Genomic DNA, 16,716 nt, shown 5'->3' with positions numbered 1-16,716 from the left:
TTTTATTAGCACATCCACGTCCAAAAAACACACTAAAGCGTTAAACATGGAGGCAAAAGTCTTCCCTGCTTGTATAAAATCCTCAACTATGTTGGATTTTATCCACTCAGATGGCCATTATCAAAATAGCCTCTGACTGATGCCAACCTATACTTTTTAATGGCCTGTACATTATTGTGAAATAATTAACTGTTCCCTAACTAAAGCTAGTAACCCACAATACTGCAGAGTCCAGTATTGTTTTACTTCAAGCACAGAGCATACTTCTGGCAACTATAACTGTGCTTATAAAAAAAAAAAAATATATAATGTTCTGATTTGTCAATGTGCTGCATTGTAATATAATGTTCCGATTTGTTAAAGTGCTGCATTGTAATATAATGTTCTGATTTGTCAATGTGCTGCATTGTAATATAATGTTCCGATTTGTTAAAATGCTGCATTGTAAGAGAATGTTCTGATTTGTTAAAGTGCTGCATTGTAAGAGAATGTTCTGATTTGTCAATGTGCTGCATTGTAATATAATGTTCCGATTTGTTAAAATGCTGCATTGTAAGAGAATGTTCTGATTTGTTAAAGTGCTGCATTGTAAGAGAATGTTCTGATTTGTTAAAGTGCTGCATTGTAAGAGAATGTTCTGATTTGTTAAAGTGCTGCATTGTAATATAATGTTCTGATTTGTCAATGTGCTGCATTGTAATATAATGTTCCGATTTGTTAAAATGCTGCATTGTAAGAGAATGTTCTGATTTGTCAATGTGCTGCATTGTAATATAATGTTCCGATTTGTTAAAATGCTGCATTGTAAGAGAATGTTCTGATTTGTTAAAGTGCTGCATTGTAAGAGAATGTTCTGATTTGTTAAAGTGCTGCATTGTAATATAATGTTCTGATTTGTCAATGTGCTGCATTGTAATATAATGTTCCGATTTGTTAAAGTGCTGCATTGTAAGAGAATGTTCTGATTTGTCAATGTGCTGCATTGTAATATAATGTTCCGATTTGTTAAAGTGCTGCATTGTAATATAATGTTCTGATTTGTTAAAGTGCTGCATTGTAATATAATGTTCTGATTTGTCAATGTGCTGCATTGTAATATAATGTTCCGATTTGTTAAAGTGCTGCATTGTAATATAATGTTCTGATTTGTTAAAGTGCTGCATTGTAATATAATGTTCTGATTTGTCAATGTGCTGCATTGTAAGAGAATGTTCTGATTTGTCAACTTTGTAACTGGTACTTACAGGTTGACGTTGCCTTCAGCAGCAAGGATTTCATTCAGCGACTTCGCTACAATGTTTTTGTCAACAATCGAGTGCTGCTCACCCCAGTGGTCCAACCAGCCTGTGTAAAACTCAGAGTTCACCTGCACAGCAGAACATGCCCATGTAGGTTAAAAATACAGTTTCATTTATTGACAAATAGCACACATGTTAAAGACTTATGTGGCGCATACATGTTTGGGAAACTATCACAAAGATTGTAATAATTATCTCTGTTCCTTTTCTGACATGCTTACAAGTCAGAAAATAATATTAAACTGGGATTTAAAGAGGAGTGACAAGCGGTGCTCGGACCGTAAAGCAAATCTGATTTTAACTTTGGAGGTGAAAAAAAATAAATTAAGTGTACCTTTTCAAGATATAAAGTCAGGTTATGGATGTGCAGATCTAACCTAAATAGTTATGTGCAGAAAACTAAACAAAAGAGATATGTGCTGGCCCTACTGAGCATAAAGAACATACTTTTACTATACATAGCACAGCTGCTTCTTATTGAAGGGGTATAGGTTCTTGTTTCCTCATCAGAAAGCCTGCCATTTTGTTAGAGCGGTATTGTATTGAGATACAGCTATTCAGTAGCCTGCACATGAAAAGAGATGCGATTGTTGCCAAGGCTCTTTCATGCATTCCGACTGAGACTGCAGAAATGAATAATAAAAAAAAAAGTATATACTGTAAGGACAGTAAACTAATGAAGTGTTTTATAAAAGGCAAGAAATATATTTTTTTCTGAAATTTGTAAAATGGAAAAGTCACCAAATTCCCTTTTTGTGATAAGTATTAATTTATTTGGACAAAATATTTGAAATAGAAAGGAAATAGTTGTTAACTGAAATGCTGTAAGGGAAATGGTATGCGCTATAAAAAATATTGACTTATGTTGGTTTCCAGTTAAACAAAAGTGCAGCATTGCTTGTAAACAAGGGGATGACAAAGTTGCTGTAAATAGGTAGAGAACACGTCTGGGAATGTACAGCAAAAATATAAACTAGTCACAGTACTGAGAAAGTGATAATTCTGGGAGTTCCTGTTCTTTAAATCCAAAACAGAAGTAAGTTATATCTGGCTCAATGTGTTTTCACTGTGTTATCCTTCACAACTGCAGCAGTGCAAATGTTTTAGAAGCGATCACTAATAGTGTTTATTAATAGCTTTGAAAACAAAATGCCAATTAAAAAAAAGAAAATCAGATGCACATTTATCATAATGTGTGCATATTTTTACAACGTAAAATGTGAGATCTATGAAGTAATGAAATACACATTTATTAATATTTACCAGAATTATTTTGCTAGTAATGTACTTTAAAAAACATACCAGACACTGTCATTTCAATACTGAAAAAAAAGATTCCAACAATAATACCTATAAATATATGTAGGTTACTTGGGATTTCAACGAATAAATGCTAGAACAGATTTCTAACTTGTCTGATTAGTAATACTGATAGAGTTATATCACAGGATTTTTTATTTTATTTATTAGAAATAAAATAGAAATATGTCCCCCGTGTATTAAGGACCGTAGGTTTTTAAGATAGTTATAAATAATCAATACATTTAAAAGAAAAAAAAATAGAAAATGATGTTAATCTCTGAAAGGTATAAGTATCATTTAACTGGCTGTGGAAGATAAGCTGAATTAATCACATATTGCAAGCAAACCGTTATTATGAATAACACTTGAAAATGAGGTGTAAGAGCTCATGGGGTTTATCTGGTGAATATTTGTAGATATTGTGTGTTTTGAAATAGTTGTACTTTTTGTATTTTTAAGTTTAAGATTGCATACTTTGGAATCTACACACTGTTCCAAACTGTGTTGTGTTGCTAAGTTTACAAGGAGCTTGATTTAAGAAAAAACAGCTGTTTTAAATGTAACTATTTATTTTCCATATATAAAAGGAATACTCCATGAACGTACATAAAGAACAGGCTGTACACCCACACCCACCCTCATTGCTGAAATAACTACAATATTCTCTGTATCTCAGCTGGACAAAACCTTGAATAAGATCACTTTAAACCCCAGCTACGCCTTCTAATGCAAACCTAAACGCATCAAGCAAACTGTCTCTCACCAGTGGTCCTCTGGGTTCAGCATGTCTTTGTGTAAGGAACTGTGCCGTAACATTACCACCTGTTGAAAAAGGAAAACCCTGCTGAGCATTAAAGTGGTATAACAATGACATTTTGAGCGACCAATTATTATTTGTGTTTATTTTTCCCCCAATTTGGAATGTCCAATTATGTTTTTTTTCTCCTCACCGCAGCGAGTCCCCACACAGCACAGGTGTTCTGAGGGTGTGTGAGATCGGACAATCGCTTCTACGGCAAGAAATCCAGAGCAGAGGTGGGCAGGTTACCGATCCCAGGAGAACGGAGATCAGCCCTGCTTTTTATCCACACTGAATGTGCATGGTGTCTGGCCAGTAGTGTTCACTTTTGCGCGATGAGAAGGAATCCCTGACGGTTTCACATGCCCCACCCCATGAGCCAATGTCCCCTTCAGAGTCCCCAGCAAAGTTCAGCCTCTTTGCATAGCCCGGACGCAAACTGGTGCCATCCAAGCCATATGACTCATCCTGCACTCCCAGCAGCAACGCTTTAACTGGATGAGCCACTCAGGGACCCCGAGCAGCCCTATTCTTACATGTGTCTAGAGCCTAGAACTCAGCACCATCCAAGAGTAGCTTTTAAAGAAACTGGGGATTCAGCATGGGAAATATATAGAGTGTGCATTATGATGGGCCTTATTTAACTTTAGAACAGAATTACAAGATTTATATTTTACCAGCCATGTCATCTATATACTAGAAGGCATGTTACAACTATTCTGTCTTTCTTTAGTTGAGTCAAGTAACCAATTATTGTCTTGATATTGTTCATAGACACTAATTTTGCATACTTAGTACTCTCCAGCAAGTACAGTGTAGTAAGAATCTGTGTCCCCAATACTTGTTGAAAGGCACAGAAGCAGAATATGAGGCTCATTGTAGTGAACATCAGCTCCAAATCATGTAGTTTGACAGTCTGAGAACAGTCTAAGAACAAGGTCTGTCTATGGAGGAAGAAAACTCGTATGTGTGTGGTTTCTCATGGTTTTATCTTTGAGGGAGGGAGGGCAGTAGCTTTATTTTCAATTCTGATTTGGCCTGTTCAATTTCAGACAATTATTGTAAGACACTAGCCAAAAAGATGTTTGTCTACTTAACTTAGTTCCTTTTAATGTTTAACATATGAGTGAAAAAAAAAGTGAAACCACAAGCATTTTAAGCTTTGATTTGACTATTTAGTTTAGCTCATAAGTCAGGATTATTGAAATAATTACTTTATTGATGCAAATAAGTGTTCAAGTTTCTTGTTACTAAGTTTCATGCACCAAAAGCACTTTGAAGGAAAGTCCTTGAATAATCTGATGAAGGTGTCTATATACTCCTACACCAACCTGGCCCGAAATCCACTGTTGCATAAAGTCCCTGCAACGCCCCACACTTTAGGTAACCTTCACCGGCACCATCAGTTGTGAACAGCACCACTTCATCCCCCAGATGGGACCGGAAAAGCTTTGTGAGATGCCGCAGATAATTGTAATCGCATGCAAAGTAGCTACCATATTCATTTTCAACCTGAAAAACATGAAATCAGTCATTGGCAACCTAACACCTCATAAAACAAGAGCTGCTTATCTGTTCCATCACCTCAGTATGTCTCATTGTGTACCATATAAACTGCTGCAGCCATCAACCAACTTACAAAAGAACCCATACCAAAGGAAAGCTAGTTTTAATTTTAAAATGCTAAACACAGAACAAAAAAAAAAAAAAAAAAAAAAGCTTATTTTTTTAAAACATGACTTTTCTTGAAAATACTACTGAATATTACTAATGTCTAGGCTACTATACTGTACACGTCTGAGGTGCATGAAACAATAAATCTAAATGTACCCATTCTATTTGTATAATATTAATTGGTTATCTCAATTAAGAAAATCAGAAACAAATCAAGTATTTATTTTAAAAAAATAAAAAAAAGTTCTGCATTCTGTGACCCGTTTCCATTGACCATGCTGCCCTTGAAAGGCCAAAGCCAGTAAGTGACATTTCTTTTAAAACAGACAACCGGCCTGTTGAAGTTTGTGTTCCAGACTAGTGAGATACTGAATAGCTTAATACAGTAATCCATCACAGATCCACCCTAACCGTTTATCCACCATGATCAAGCTCTTCAGCAGTCTGTGGGTGTGCGTGAGTGAGTGAGTGAGAACCAGAACCAGGGTTGGGTACCGAAGAGTGAGTAAGCAAGTTGAAACCGCCAGCAGCCAGGCAAGTAGCTGGAGTTACTAAACAGAGAAGATTAGTTCAGAGATTGTAGATTCCACCAATGTTTTCGTACACTGTGTTGTATGTACTCCATGTGCTACCACTGCTGGTAGTGTCAGATGAGCTGTTTAGTGTGTTGATATGTAAATAAATCCTGTTCGCCTGCTGGGCGTATCAACTTCAATCTGTCCCGATCTCATGCTGGTCACTCAGCAGTGAATGCACACACTCACACAGCAGACAGCTACCCTGTCACAAGCATTAATACCCTGTATCTTTCTAAACAAGGTGTTTAGGGGAGCTCCCTAATAAAAGCTGAACCTCAAAAAAATAAATACAGCAATTGTTACAGCTGTGTATAATATTTAAAACAGGATTAATTTAACAGACTTTTTACATATCCACCCTTACTTTGGTCCCACCACAGTCAGATACATGACAGACTACTGTACAGTGTCACAGACGGTTCTGGCTCGCCCCGTTTGTGCATTAGGTCATTAGATCCTTTTGCATGGAAGTCCTCTATGGCAAAGATGAATGGTTCTTTGATGGATCCAGATTCAGTTAAAATGCGTTTGCCCACTGATGATGGGAATCAGAATGTAGAGCTGGAAGCCCAGCTAACAAAATTAAGTTTTCACAGGTATCAAGACCTTGGTCGCCCACACCTGTAATGTAAAACGCTGGATGCACAGACCTGTTGTGGTGTTCGCAGAGCCTCTTCAAGCTGAGCTAGGAGGAGAATTCGTATCTTGCTGGGAACGAGCTCACTTATTAGATATGGATTGGATGCTATAGAATGAAATACATTGCTAATAGTAATGTTGTAGGATTCTGTATTTTGTATCCTTTTGAATAAGTCTGTGTAAGGTCTGAAAAACAGAACTCCTGGTAGCAAAAAGTCAGGCTGACCTGCTGAAACTTCCAAACCTCCCTTATCAGGCAAAAGCATAATTTTTACTTAGACTCAGAGCCTTAAAACATTCTGATCCAGCGAGAGCAGAATGGCAAAATCTATGGAGCACAGTTAATATGCCAGGAAAAACTGAAGTAGAATCCTCCACTAACAACCTTCGGAAAGTATTCTCTATCTTCTCCTCCCTCCTCCTCTATCTCCTCTGACGACTTTGCCTCTTTCTTCCTCTCTAAAATCTGATATCTGCAAACTCTTTAACACCTCTCCCTCCTCACCAACACCCTCTGTCTCCCCTCTCACCTCTCCTCCCTTCTCCAGAGCCACAAACCCACCACATGCACCCTGGACCCCCTCCCCACTCACCTCTTTCAAGCTGCTACTCCTGCTCAACTCCCCTTCATCTCCTCCCTTCTCAACACCTCTCCTCTCTGGCCCCTTTCCCTCTGTCTTCAAACAAGCCTCTCACCCCCCCTCCTCAAAAAACCTACCCTCGATCCCCCCTCCCTCCAGAACTACTATCCTGTCTCCCTCTTACCCTTCTCCTCTCTAAAACCCTCAAGTGGGCAGTACACCGCCAGCTCTCTGCTTTCCTGTCTAACCACTCTCTGCTCGACCTTCTCCAATCTGGTTTGTGCTCTGCTCACTCCACTGAAACTGCTCTCCTGTTTGTCACTAACTCGCTAAACTCTGCCCGTGCTGCCTCTCTCCTCTGTCCTAATTCTCCTCGATCTCTCTGCTGCCTTTGACACTGTCGATCACTATTCTCCTGGTTCTCCTCCTACCTCTCCCGCTGCACCTACCAGGTAACCTGGCTTAGCTCAACCTCCACACCTCATCCTCTCTCAACAGGAGTCCTCCAAGGATCAGTCTTGGGTCTTCTCCTGTTCTCTCTCTACACCCGCTCCCTGGGGCCCCTCATCACATCCTATGGTTTCTCATACCATGTCCATGCTGTTGATGCTCAGATCCCCCCCCCCCCCCCTCCTCTAATCTTTCTCCATTCCTCTGGAATCTACCACACTCTCTCCCTTCTCCTCAGCCACGAACCTCGGAGTAACCCTAGACCCCTGCCTCTCCTACTTCGAGCACATCTCCACTCTAGCATGCACCTGCCGTTTCTTCCTGAGTAACATACAAAGAATCTGACATTGTCTTTAGCACTTTAAATAAAAAAGACTGAATAACTCAAAACTCCTTGGAGTGCACATATATGGTTCTTCATCAGAACGATTCAGTTCTTGTTTTTACGTTGTATTCTACACTATATTGATAACCATAAGGTATAGGATTTACATTTTAACTTTGGAGAGTGATATATTGGATGTTTTACGATTTAGCGGTTTGCATGTCTAGCTTCAGTGCTAAGCATGTGACAACCATACCTGTATTACTGTGTTTAAGTATTAATGCTGTTACATCTGTAAATGGCACTGGAATCACCCAGATTGCCTATTAGCAAGGATCCAAAGTGGCTTGCAAGCACCTGATCCATTATTTAGCATTTAATAAACAGAAGGAGCAGTATTACTGCTCTGACTCATTAAAACTATTAAAAGTTGTCTGGATACGTTGCAAGCCCAGTGCACAAGCAATCCACCACAGCAGTCAAAACATCTCTGTCCTCCTTAAACGTCTTCCCTGAGTTTAAGAGTATGCTCAGAGCAATAAAAAAGTATGTGCAAATTCTGACAACAGGTAATGAAACATTTTTAGACAGCATTCCATTGCAAAGAACAGTAACTACCAAAACCTTGAAAACAAACTAGTGTGCATTTAGTATCCCTAATATTTAAGAAACTATGAGCTGTGAGATGATCTCAAATTATAAGATTTGAAACATTCATATTTACTGAACATTCCCCCCAGGTGCTTTTTATCTGTATCATATCAAGAGTCTTGTTCTGAGTAATTCTTCAGGACCAGGTTTATGACACTACAACTTATTTTTTTGTAGTTTCTATATTAGGCATACAAGTATCAGACACCTTTGGGAAATTTTTGGTATTGTAAAATTATCTGTACTCATTTTAGTACAATTACCAGCTGTGACAATAGCTAGTGTACCTAATATAACCATTAGTTTCATCTTGGAGACAGATGCAGGTGCAGTTTATGATTTTTAGTTTGTTTGATTTTAAGGTATATTTTTTCACACAATAAAACGGATACTTAATACAAAAACAACAAAAGATGGCTCTTGAGCCACATATGGCTAATTGAACTGCACAATACAGCTCTTTTGATTTAGAGGTGAAGTATCCCATATAAGGCTGTTAATGGATTTGAAGAGTCTGAAAGGATAATCAGTAGTCTTGATGCAAGTTGTCAAAGTGCAACAAAACTGATGACTTTAGTTTACTGTACGTAGTATCTCTCTCTCTGTTTTTTTTTTTTATTTCTTTTTAACTACAGCTTTAAGGTTACAGTATTTTTTTAAATCTTTTATCACTGTATGGCTTTTAAAGAACTCCCTTTTTAAAGCCAAAATGGCTGCATAGTTCTGCTTTACTTATGTCTACTGTGCATACACCATTTGATATATAATTGATTATTGCAAAGTACTTTTCTCTGGTTTCCCAGTGTGTGGAACCTTGTTTACAGCTTGTTTAGAACATTGCCACTAGAATTCAGACTAAAACCAGAAAAAGTGAATATATTACTGCTGTGGTCTTCTTTGCACTGGCTTGTTGTGCAGTTTAGAATAGATATTAATATTTTGCTTTTAACTTATAAGGCCCTGAATGGATTAGCACCCAGTTACTTACAGGAATTACCCACCCTGTATACTTCTTATCACTCTCCTGGATCACAGTATGCAAGGCTGCTGGTTAGTCTTGTAAAGCTACTTAATTATGGAATGCTCTGCCACCTTCTGGCAGGGAAGCTGAGACATTGTTTTTAAATCAAGATTGTGAACGTATTTCCACAAAATAGCTTTTAGTTTTCCGATTTTACAATCCAAACTGCATTTTCTTTTTGTCCTTTTTTAATTCCCTTTTTTCATGTTTTTTATTAGACCGTTTTTAATTGTTCTATTTTTACAAACTGGCTTTTTATCTTAGTTTTACAATTAAAACCACACGCTTGTCTTTTTTATTACATTTTGTATTACGTGTACCTTTTGTGTGTGTGTGTGTGAAGCGCTTTTGGGATCCTTGTGATGAAAGGTGCTATAGAAATGCGAATTGTATTATATTCCTAATATTTAAAATCACTTCAACCATAAATAAATTTACCTGCACTGTAATCACTGGACCTCCATTCTGATACAGAAAAGGCTTGATTCTAGGGAGCAGTTCACCCATCCACTGGTCTACAGCAGCAATGTAATCTGTGACACACAAGAAAAAGTAGAACATGACTGAACTTGAAAACTCAGTTATGCAACTAGACAAGAAACAAATTAGAAATTTGCACTCACTATCACACAGGTGATCATAAGCATATTTTGACGTACTAGCACAAACATTATGATACACAGGGTTACAGACTACAGTATGTAATGCAAGTACGAGTGGCGTGACAGGGTTAACTTGATTTATTAAGCCATATCTACTTTAAATAATGTTATTTATGTGTTCCACCTTTCCCTTGTCTCTAATCATTGAGTGTGTTTCTCCCTTTTTTTATGTGTCTATATTGAGTTAATATCTTTTTAGTGCATGTGTTTACATGGAGCTGGCTTTCTGCCTTTCATCTTATTTGGAGAGTGCAATCTGTCTCGCATAACAGACTTCTTCATTCCATTCACTCCTGTGATAATGTCACCAAGTGGGACCAGCCAAGTTCTAGTCTGTTCAGTCATAGGCAGTTCAAATTGCCTTGAAAAGCTCAGACAGAGAACAAAAAAATTAATATCCCTAATATTGGCTCAACAGAACCCAGACCCACTCATCAAATCAAACAGAAGGTGAAAATAAAAATAATACAATTACATTTGAAGCTACATGGTATTTAATAGCGTCTATCTTTACTTTTACCGTCGGCCCAGGGTAGGCTATGTGTTTCTGTTTTATGGCTGATATGAGAAATCTGAAAAGCTGTGGTTAATAGTGCGAATAAAGGTCATGCAAGAGGAGGATATATACAAATTAGAAATGTAACTCCAGCTAAGTTCTGATACAGAATTGTGATATCCAGTTAAGACTCCTCGTCTGTGTGTGCATTTATAGATTTACAAACATATACATACATACATACATACATACATACACACACACATACAGTACCAGTCAAACGTTTGAGTACACTTGCTGGAAACTAGTTTTTTTTCATAATTGACAATGTTTTACATTGTATACATTTCTGTAAATACTTGAAAATGAAAACACATTACAATATACAAAACAAAAGGAGTATCAAAGCAATGCTCAAGAAAATTGAAAATTGTCTCTAAATCTTGGATTCCTCAAAATAGCCATCCTTTTGCCTTAATAACAGCCTCACAAACACGAGGCATTCGGCTAACAAGTTTCAGCAGGAAATCATCATGTCTTCCAAGCTCTTCTGCAGCAATTCCCAGAGATGTAGGGTACTTGTGGGTAGCTTTGCTTTGACTCTTCTCTCCAGTTTGTCCCATACAAGTTGTATGGGGTTGAGGTCTGGAGACTGGGCAGGCCAGGTCATTAGATTGAGTTGTCCTTCACTTTCCTTCTTCACCAGACAGTTCTTGCACAACTTTGAGGTGTGTTTCAGGTCATTATCTTGCTGAAGAATGAAGGCCTGCCCAACTAGCTGTAATCCTGATGGAATTGCATGCCACTGAAGTATGCTATGATAGCCAAGCTGGTTGAGCTTGCCACGGACTTGGTAAAGATCACCAACTTTGTCACCAGCAAAGCAACCCCAGACCATGACACTGCCTCCTCCATGCTTGACAGTGGGAACCACAAATGCAGAAATCATGTGCTCACCCTCTCTGCGTCTTACAAATACTCAGCGGTTGGGCCCAAATCTTTCCAATTTTGACTCATCGGTCCATAAGACCGACTTGTGGTTTCTTTGCAGCAATTCTTCCAGTTAGGCCAGCTATTTCAGGGGCAGTTAATCACCTGTTTCGCAGACTTGTGACTCGAATGAACTTGTTCTCTGATTCTGAGGTCACCCTTGGCCTGCCTGACCTTGTTCAGTCCTCATGAGTGCCAGTTTCTTCAAATCGTTTGATGGTCTTGACCACAGCAGTTACAGACACTTGCAAACTTCTTGCGATATGTCTTAAAGATTGACCTTCATTTCTTAAAGTAATTACAGACTGTCTTTTTTCTTTGCTTAACTGAGCATATTTTTTGCAATTTTCTGCTCCCTTACATTCAGGAATGACAAACTTGTGCCTATACTACCTATATTTATAGCAATCATGGACCCTCACCTGTTAACAATAATTGGTGACAAAAGGTTAATTAGGTAACATGCTAGTCAACTCAGAGAACATCTAACAAAGACACTTTTATACTTGGGCCAGTGTTCTAACACCGTGTTATACACATTTCAGACTTTTAATTGACTTGGGCTTCAGACTGAAATCCCCTTGCTTTGGGTGACCATTTCATTGAAATTGACAAGATTTACATTTTCAATGAAAAATTTAATTTTTGAATGCAATTCACTTATGATTATCAGCTTATATAAGTACACATCTCATATAATGAAATATTAAGTGTTTATAGACAAGTTTATACAGTTAAAAGCATAGATAATCATGAAAAACCTGGTTTCAAGCAGGTGTACTCAAACTTTTGACTGGTACTATATATATATATATATATATATATATATATATATATATATATATATATATATATATATATATATATATAATATAAATATATTTTCAGTAGTGTCACGTACTGAATCATCCGGTGTCTTAAATGTAATGACTAATGGGCGTCTCCTATCTTGTCTGACACAATAAATACATTTAATATCAGATAAGTGCCAAGAAATCCGACACATGAGAAAAGAAGGTATTTTACAGGTATGAGGGGTTCTTCTTATTATTATTATTTCCACCATCATCATCATAATACTTATTAATACTAAAATGAAATCTGCTATCAAACAAAAAATACGGATGTCCTATTTATGTTATTCTTTGTTAACTACCGAAAGACATTATTAAATATCATTCATAATCCCCCAACTGCTGCAAGTGGTAGCAAAAGTGTGCCAGCTTGACAGTCATACAGCAAAGCAGGTTTCAAGGGAGGGGAGGAATGTAAGCAAACAGGACAGTCAGTTAAGTCTGTAATAAGAGTATTTTTTTTGTTGTTTACGCCACACCCTTCTGCACTGTATCAAGCCGATCCTGCCACTGTGTGGTAATGAGGTCACACAGTAAAAGTGAGTGACTTGTGAAGACTCGGCTTAATATGAGATGAATGCTCTCGGAGGCAATTGTGTTTGCGATGCATGAATTAATAATACCCACTTTGATATCCATGCTAAGTAAAAGGAAAGTAATAAGGAACTACTGAAAGATGTGACAGTCTCTTCACATCACTCTTTTTAGTGGCACTAAAATGTAGTAACCCTTACAAATGTTTAGCACAGGAAATTCACAATTGTCTGTTTATCCACCACATTAAAAGCAATTGCAGCAAACAAGATCATTTCTTACATTTTGGCAATTTTGGACTAACATTAGCTATACAAGTCTCAAATGTGCAGTTTTGAAGGAAACATGTTATAGCACACATGGATTTTCATTTTAAAGTACAATATCTGGTAATAGTTTGGGGTTAAGGAAACTCCATGCCTTATTCACTGGTTATCAGATTGCACTGGGGTTATTTTAGTCTTCTGGGTCAAACCAAATCAATAGGGGAAGCAGTTGATTGGCAGGAAAAAAGGTCAGTGAAAAGTTGGGAACAATTTCACTCAAGTTAAATCACACAGGAAGTGCAATACAATCTAAAAGCGTGGCTTGTAAACAGATTTTTTTTTTTCTGTTTTAAAATTAAAATCTGCATTTGTTATAACAGGCATTTCTTTCAAAAGTGAATGGATGTGCACGGCAGAGAAAATGCTATGGAGCTATTTGTTAACTACAAATACTTTAATAGTTAATCATGTTTTTGACAAAACTTTAAAAATCCTTGATTCTATGATTTACACCATGCTACACTGCAGCAAGGTCTTAGAAGGCTACATCAGATTATAGCCCATCTTACCAGGATCAGAAGATCGCAGCACAATATCTTTCTTCTTCAATAACCACGCAGGTAAGCCACCCTGAGGAAAAGCACATCTCATGAACCTGTTAAAATGCGTTTTCAGTAAAACAACAATAACCAAGGTTATTGTTCTAAAGAACTTTTAGACACTCGGTGCTTATCTGGAGTAAGATGCTGTTTAAGGAGTGGGTTAGGACAGTTTGCTTGAAAGCTTAATACTGGGTAATACCACATGGGGCCAGTGTCCCCTCAAGTACACCTCAGATTTTGACTGTAAATTGTAGCATTTCCACTTTTCAGTAAACCATACAATACCAAATTGAAAGCCATCCTATCAGATCCAGCCATGTGCTACATGAACAAAAAGGATCTTTTAGCATTTTCAGGAAATAGTTTTGGGTCATTGTATGAAACAGATCAATGACTTGTCCAAGTTTTTTGTGGTGATGGGTGTATCCTAATACACAGAAATGTGATCATCAAAAAGCCTTGCGTTTGCCAGAAGTCTGATATTGGCAACTTACATTTTCATGGAACATCCCTCATATACACCTGCGTAATTTAATTTACCATATCCCATTCTCCACAAATGTACGGCCCAGGTCTCAGAATCACCAATAATCCAATGTCATTGGCCAGCTGCAAAAATGATTCCAAATCCCGGTCTCCTGTAAAGTTGTATTGCTTGGGTGAAGGCTCGTGGTAGTTCCATGGAACATACCTGTGTAAAGACATGCAACGCTGCGAATGAACTTTCTTTAAATGTTTTCATTACAAATGGGTTATATAATTATGTGTAAATGCCAATAATGTTATCATACATAATTCACTTTTGAAAGTGTATTTAATAGTGCAATGTATATGATTTGGTTTTAACAGTCACTAGGTATGGGTATGAAACATAAGTTATCTTAACTAATGTATTCTTCTTCTTTAGACTGTATCATTTTCTGTTGCAGTCATCACATTGTTTAACGAGGTACGAGGTATTACATCTGCTAGGGGCAGTGTGTTGCAGGGGGACAAGTTAATGGTTACACTGCTGGGCAAAGATGTACTTGGAGGTTAGACATGTTACTGAGACCTATACTGATGCTTGGGTTTTAAAAAATCACCAGGATGTGACGACAGAAACAGAAAGCGATCCAAAGTAAAACCTGACAACTCTGATATTTCAAATTCTAACAAACATTAGGGCTTGTCGAGTTTATTACAATTTAAAACAAATTATTACTGGGATGATATTTTATAAGCGCAATAACACACTGTTATTGTATTTGAACATCAGACTAATGCGCTGCTTTCTTAGGATACTGATGAATAGACCAATAATGGTAGCCTACTTACGTCTGAATTGCATTTAATCCTGCCATGTACATCTTAACTAGTCGGTCCTTCCAGTAATATTGAGGTACTCGGTTGTAGTGAATGCTGCCGGAGATGTAGCGAAATGGTTTGCCATCTTTGCGAAAACAGTCATTCTCATAATCAATCTCAAAAGTGTGAGAAGATGAAAGCTACAGGGGAATCAAATCATACCTCTTATTATATGTCGATGGCCGCTTCTTGCCCTTTCTTTGTAAATAACAACAACAACAACATCAACAACAGAACACTGTCTTAATCTCCCTTTTGAAGAACAATCTGAATGATCATGAATATACGTGTTTAAAACCCGAATGCGCTGTAGAAACTGAACTACTCGTAACTTTGCCACAGGTATATTTTTACTTTTTTTTTTTTAGCCAGAAATACGACAGACTAAACGCTATCCTTTTTTGAGACAAACACGTGGAAAGCCTCGTTCACACTTCTGCTCTACTTGATGTAGTAGTTTTTTGTTTAAGTCTTTAAGTACTAGGCTGTGCAAAAAAGTTAAGATTGCATACTTTTTAAATTAAAAAAAAAAAAAAAATGTCATTGAGAAAAAATAAACTGTAGGACACAATGTACCGAATACCTATAATCGTCATTTTGAAGTTGAATTTATCATTACGACCCTATACATTTTGGTTAGATTTTCTTGCAGATACCAAGTTTGTAAAATAATTTGTTTAGGAAACAATTAAAACAGAAATGCAAACTTAATTAAGTACATATTTTCATTAGTCCACACAACAAGGAAGTGCTCAGCCTTTTCACAATCTGATAAAATAATATAAAAAAAAAACTTTTAAAAGCTGTAGTTATTACAGACATCATTAACATACTGTCCCCCCAAAATATATATATACATGTATATATAAATATATATATAAAAAAAAAAAAACAATCGCTTACTGTTATTTCAATTGCTACGGTCGATAACAACAGCAACGACCACAACAACACACCCCCGGGGAAAGCCATGTTTTGCACTAGGACGTTTCGCTGACAGTCAGCTGACTTGAGTCTCACATGACCACCATCATGCGAGGTTGTGGAATGAAGTTCAGGGTCATTTTAGCAAAGAAAGGGTTATAGGATTTTTTTTTTTGTGTGTGAATGTTTGTTTGTTTGTTTGTTTGTTATCTCACAGTACTTATTATAGCTTGAAGTAAATGTTTTATGTTCATGTGCGACTGGCCATCTATGTTCTTTCGTTTTATTTTTAGGTAACTCATAAGAAAAAAAAAAAGTTAGTCTTCTTAATTTAGGTACCATATCTTTTGTCACGGTACTCATTTATAGTACCTTGTTCATATAGTGCACATGTTCGTTTTCTCATGATGTCAACATTTTGTAAAATAATGATTTCGCAATGCTGCTGTTAACCCTTTCATAAACAACCGGTTCATTTAAAATCCACATTTCAATCTACCTGAAGATCGTTGTTTTGATATCAGTTCTTTATATTTGGGGATTCTAAAACATTCTGACAAACGAATTAGAAATATATAACTAGTATAGAATTAGAAATGCATATTACATAAATACCACCATCAGGTACTTTTTGTAGCGCAGTTCATGATTTGGTACTGTGTTCATATCCCTCAAAACTCGCCTCTATTCAAATCTGAATTCAGAAAAGGGAAGAAGCTGTTG

At 37.0% G+C, this 16,716-nt stretch overlaps 1 protein-coding gene across 2 annotated transcripts in view; it reads right to left on the bottom strand.

Moving 5' to 3' along the window:
• The window catches only part of glb1 (galactosidase, beta 1), a 43,987-nt gene extending 27,915 nt beyond the window's left edge, over window positions 1-16,072 (bottom strand). Inside the window, exons 1-8 of one of the 2 annotated variants that reach the window (XM_041248467.1) lie at window positions 15,973-16,072; window positions 15,040-15,209; window positions 14,263-14,413; window positions 13,690-13,750; window positions 9,757-9,851; window positions 4,731-4,911; window positions 3,364-3,422; window positions 1,245-1,366 (exon numbers count right to left, since the gene is read on the bottom strand). In XM_041248467.1, coding sequence (XP_041104401.1) covers window positions 1,245-1,366; window positions 3,364-3,422; window positions 4,731-4,911; window positions 9,757-9,851; window positions 13,690-13,750; window positions 14,263-14,413; window positions 15,040-15,209; window positions 15,973-16,041 — 908 coding nt within the window. In that variant the 5' untranslated portion in view covers window positions 16,042-16,072. Of the gene's footprint in view, window positions 1-1,244; window positions 1,367-3,363; window positions 3,423-4,730; window positions 4,912-9,756; window positions 9,852-13,689; window positions 13,751-14,216; window positions 14,414-15,039; window positions 15,210-15,972 lie in introns of those variants that run through there. The other variant, XM_041248468.1, reaches the window with a different exon arrangement.
• Window positions 16,073-16,716: the final 644 nt, after the last annotated feature.

The sequence above is a fragment of the Polyodon spathula genome, chromosome 4 (genome assembly GCF_017654505.1).
Source record: "Polyodon spathula isolate WHYD16114869_AA chromosome 4, ASM1765450v1, whole genome shotgun sequence".
In the NCBI taxonomy this organism is placed as follows: domain Eukaryota; kingdom Metazoa; phylum Chordata; class Actinopteri; order Acipenseriformes; family Polyodontidae; genus Polyodon; species Polyodon spathula.
This window is presented reverse-complemented; position numbering and strand designations above follow the sequence as displayed.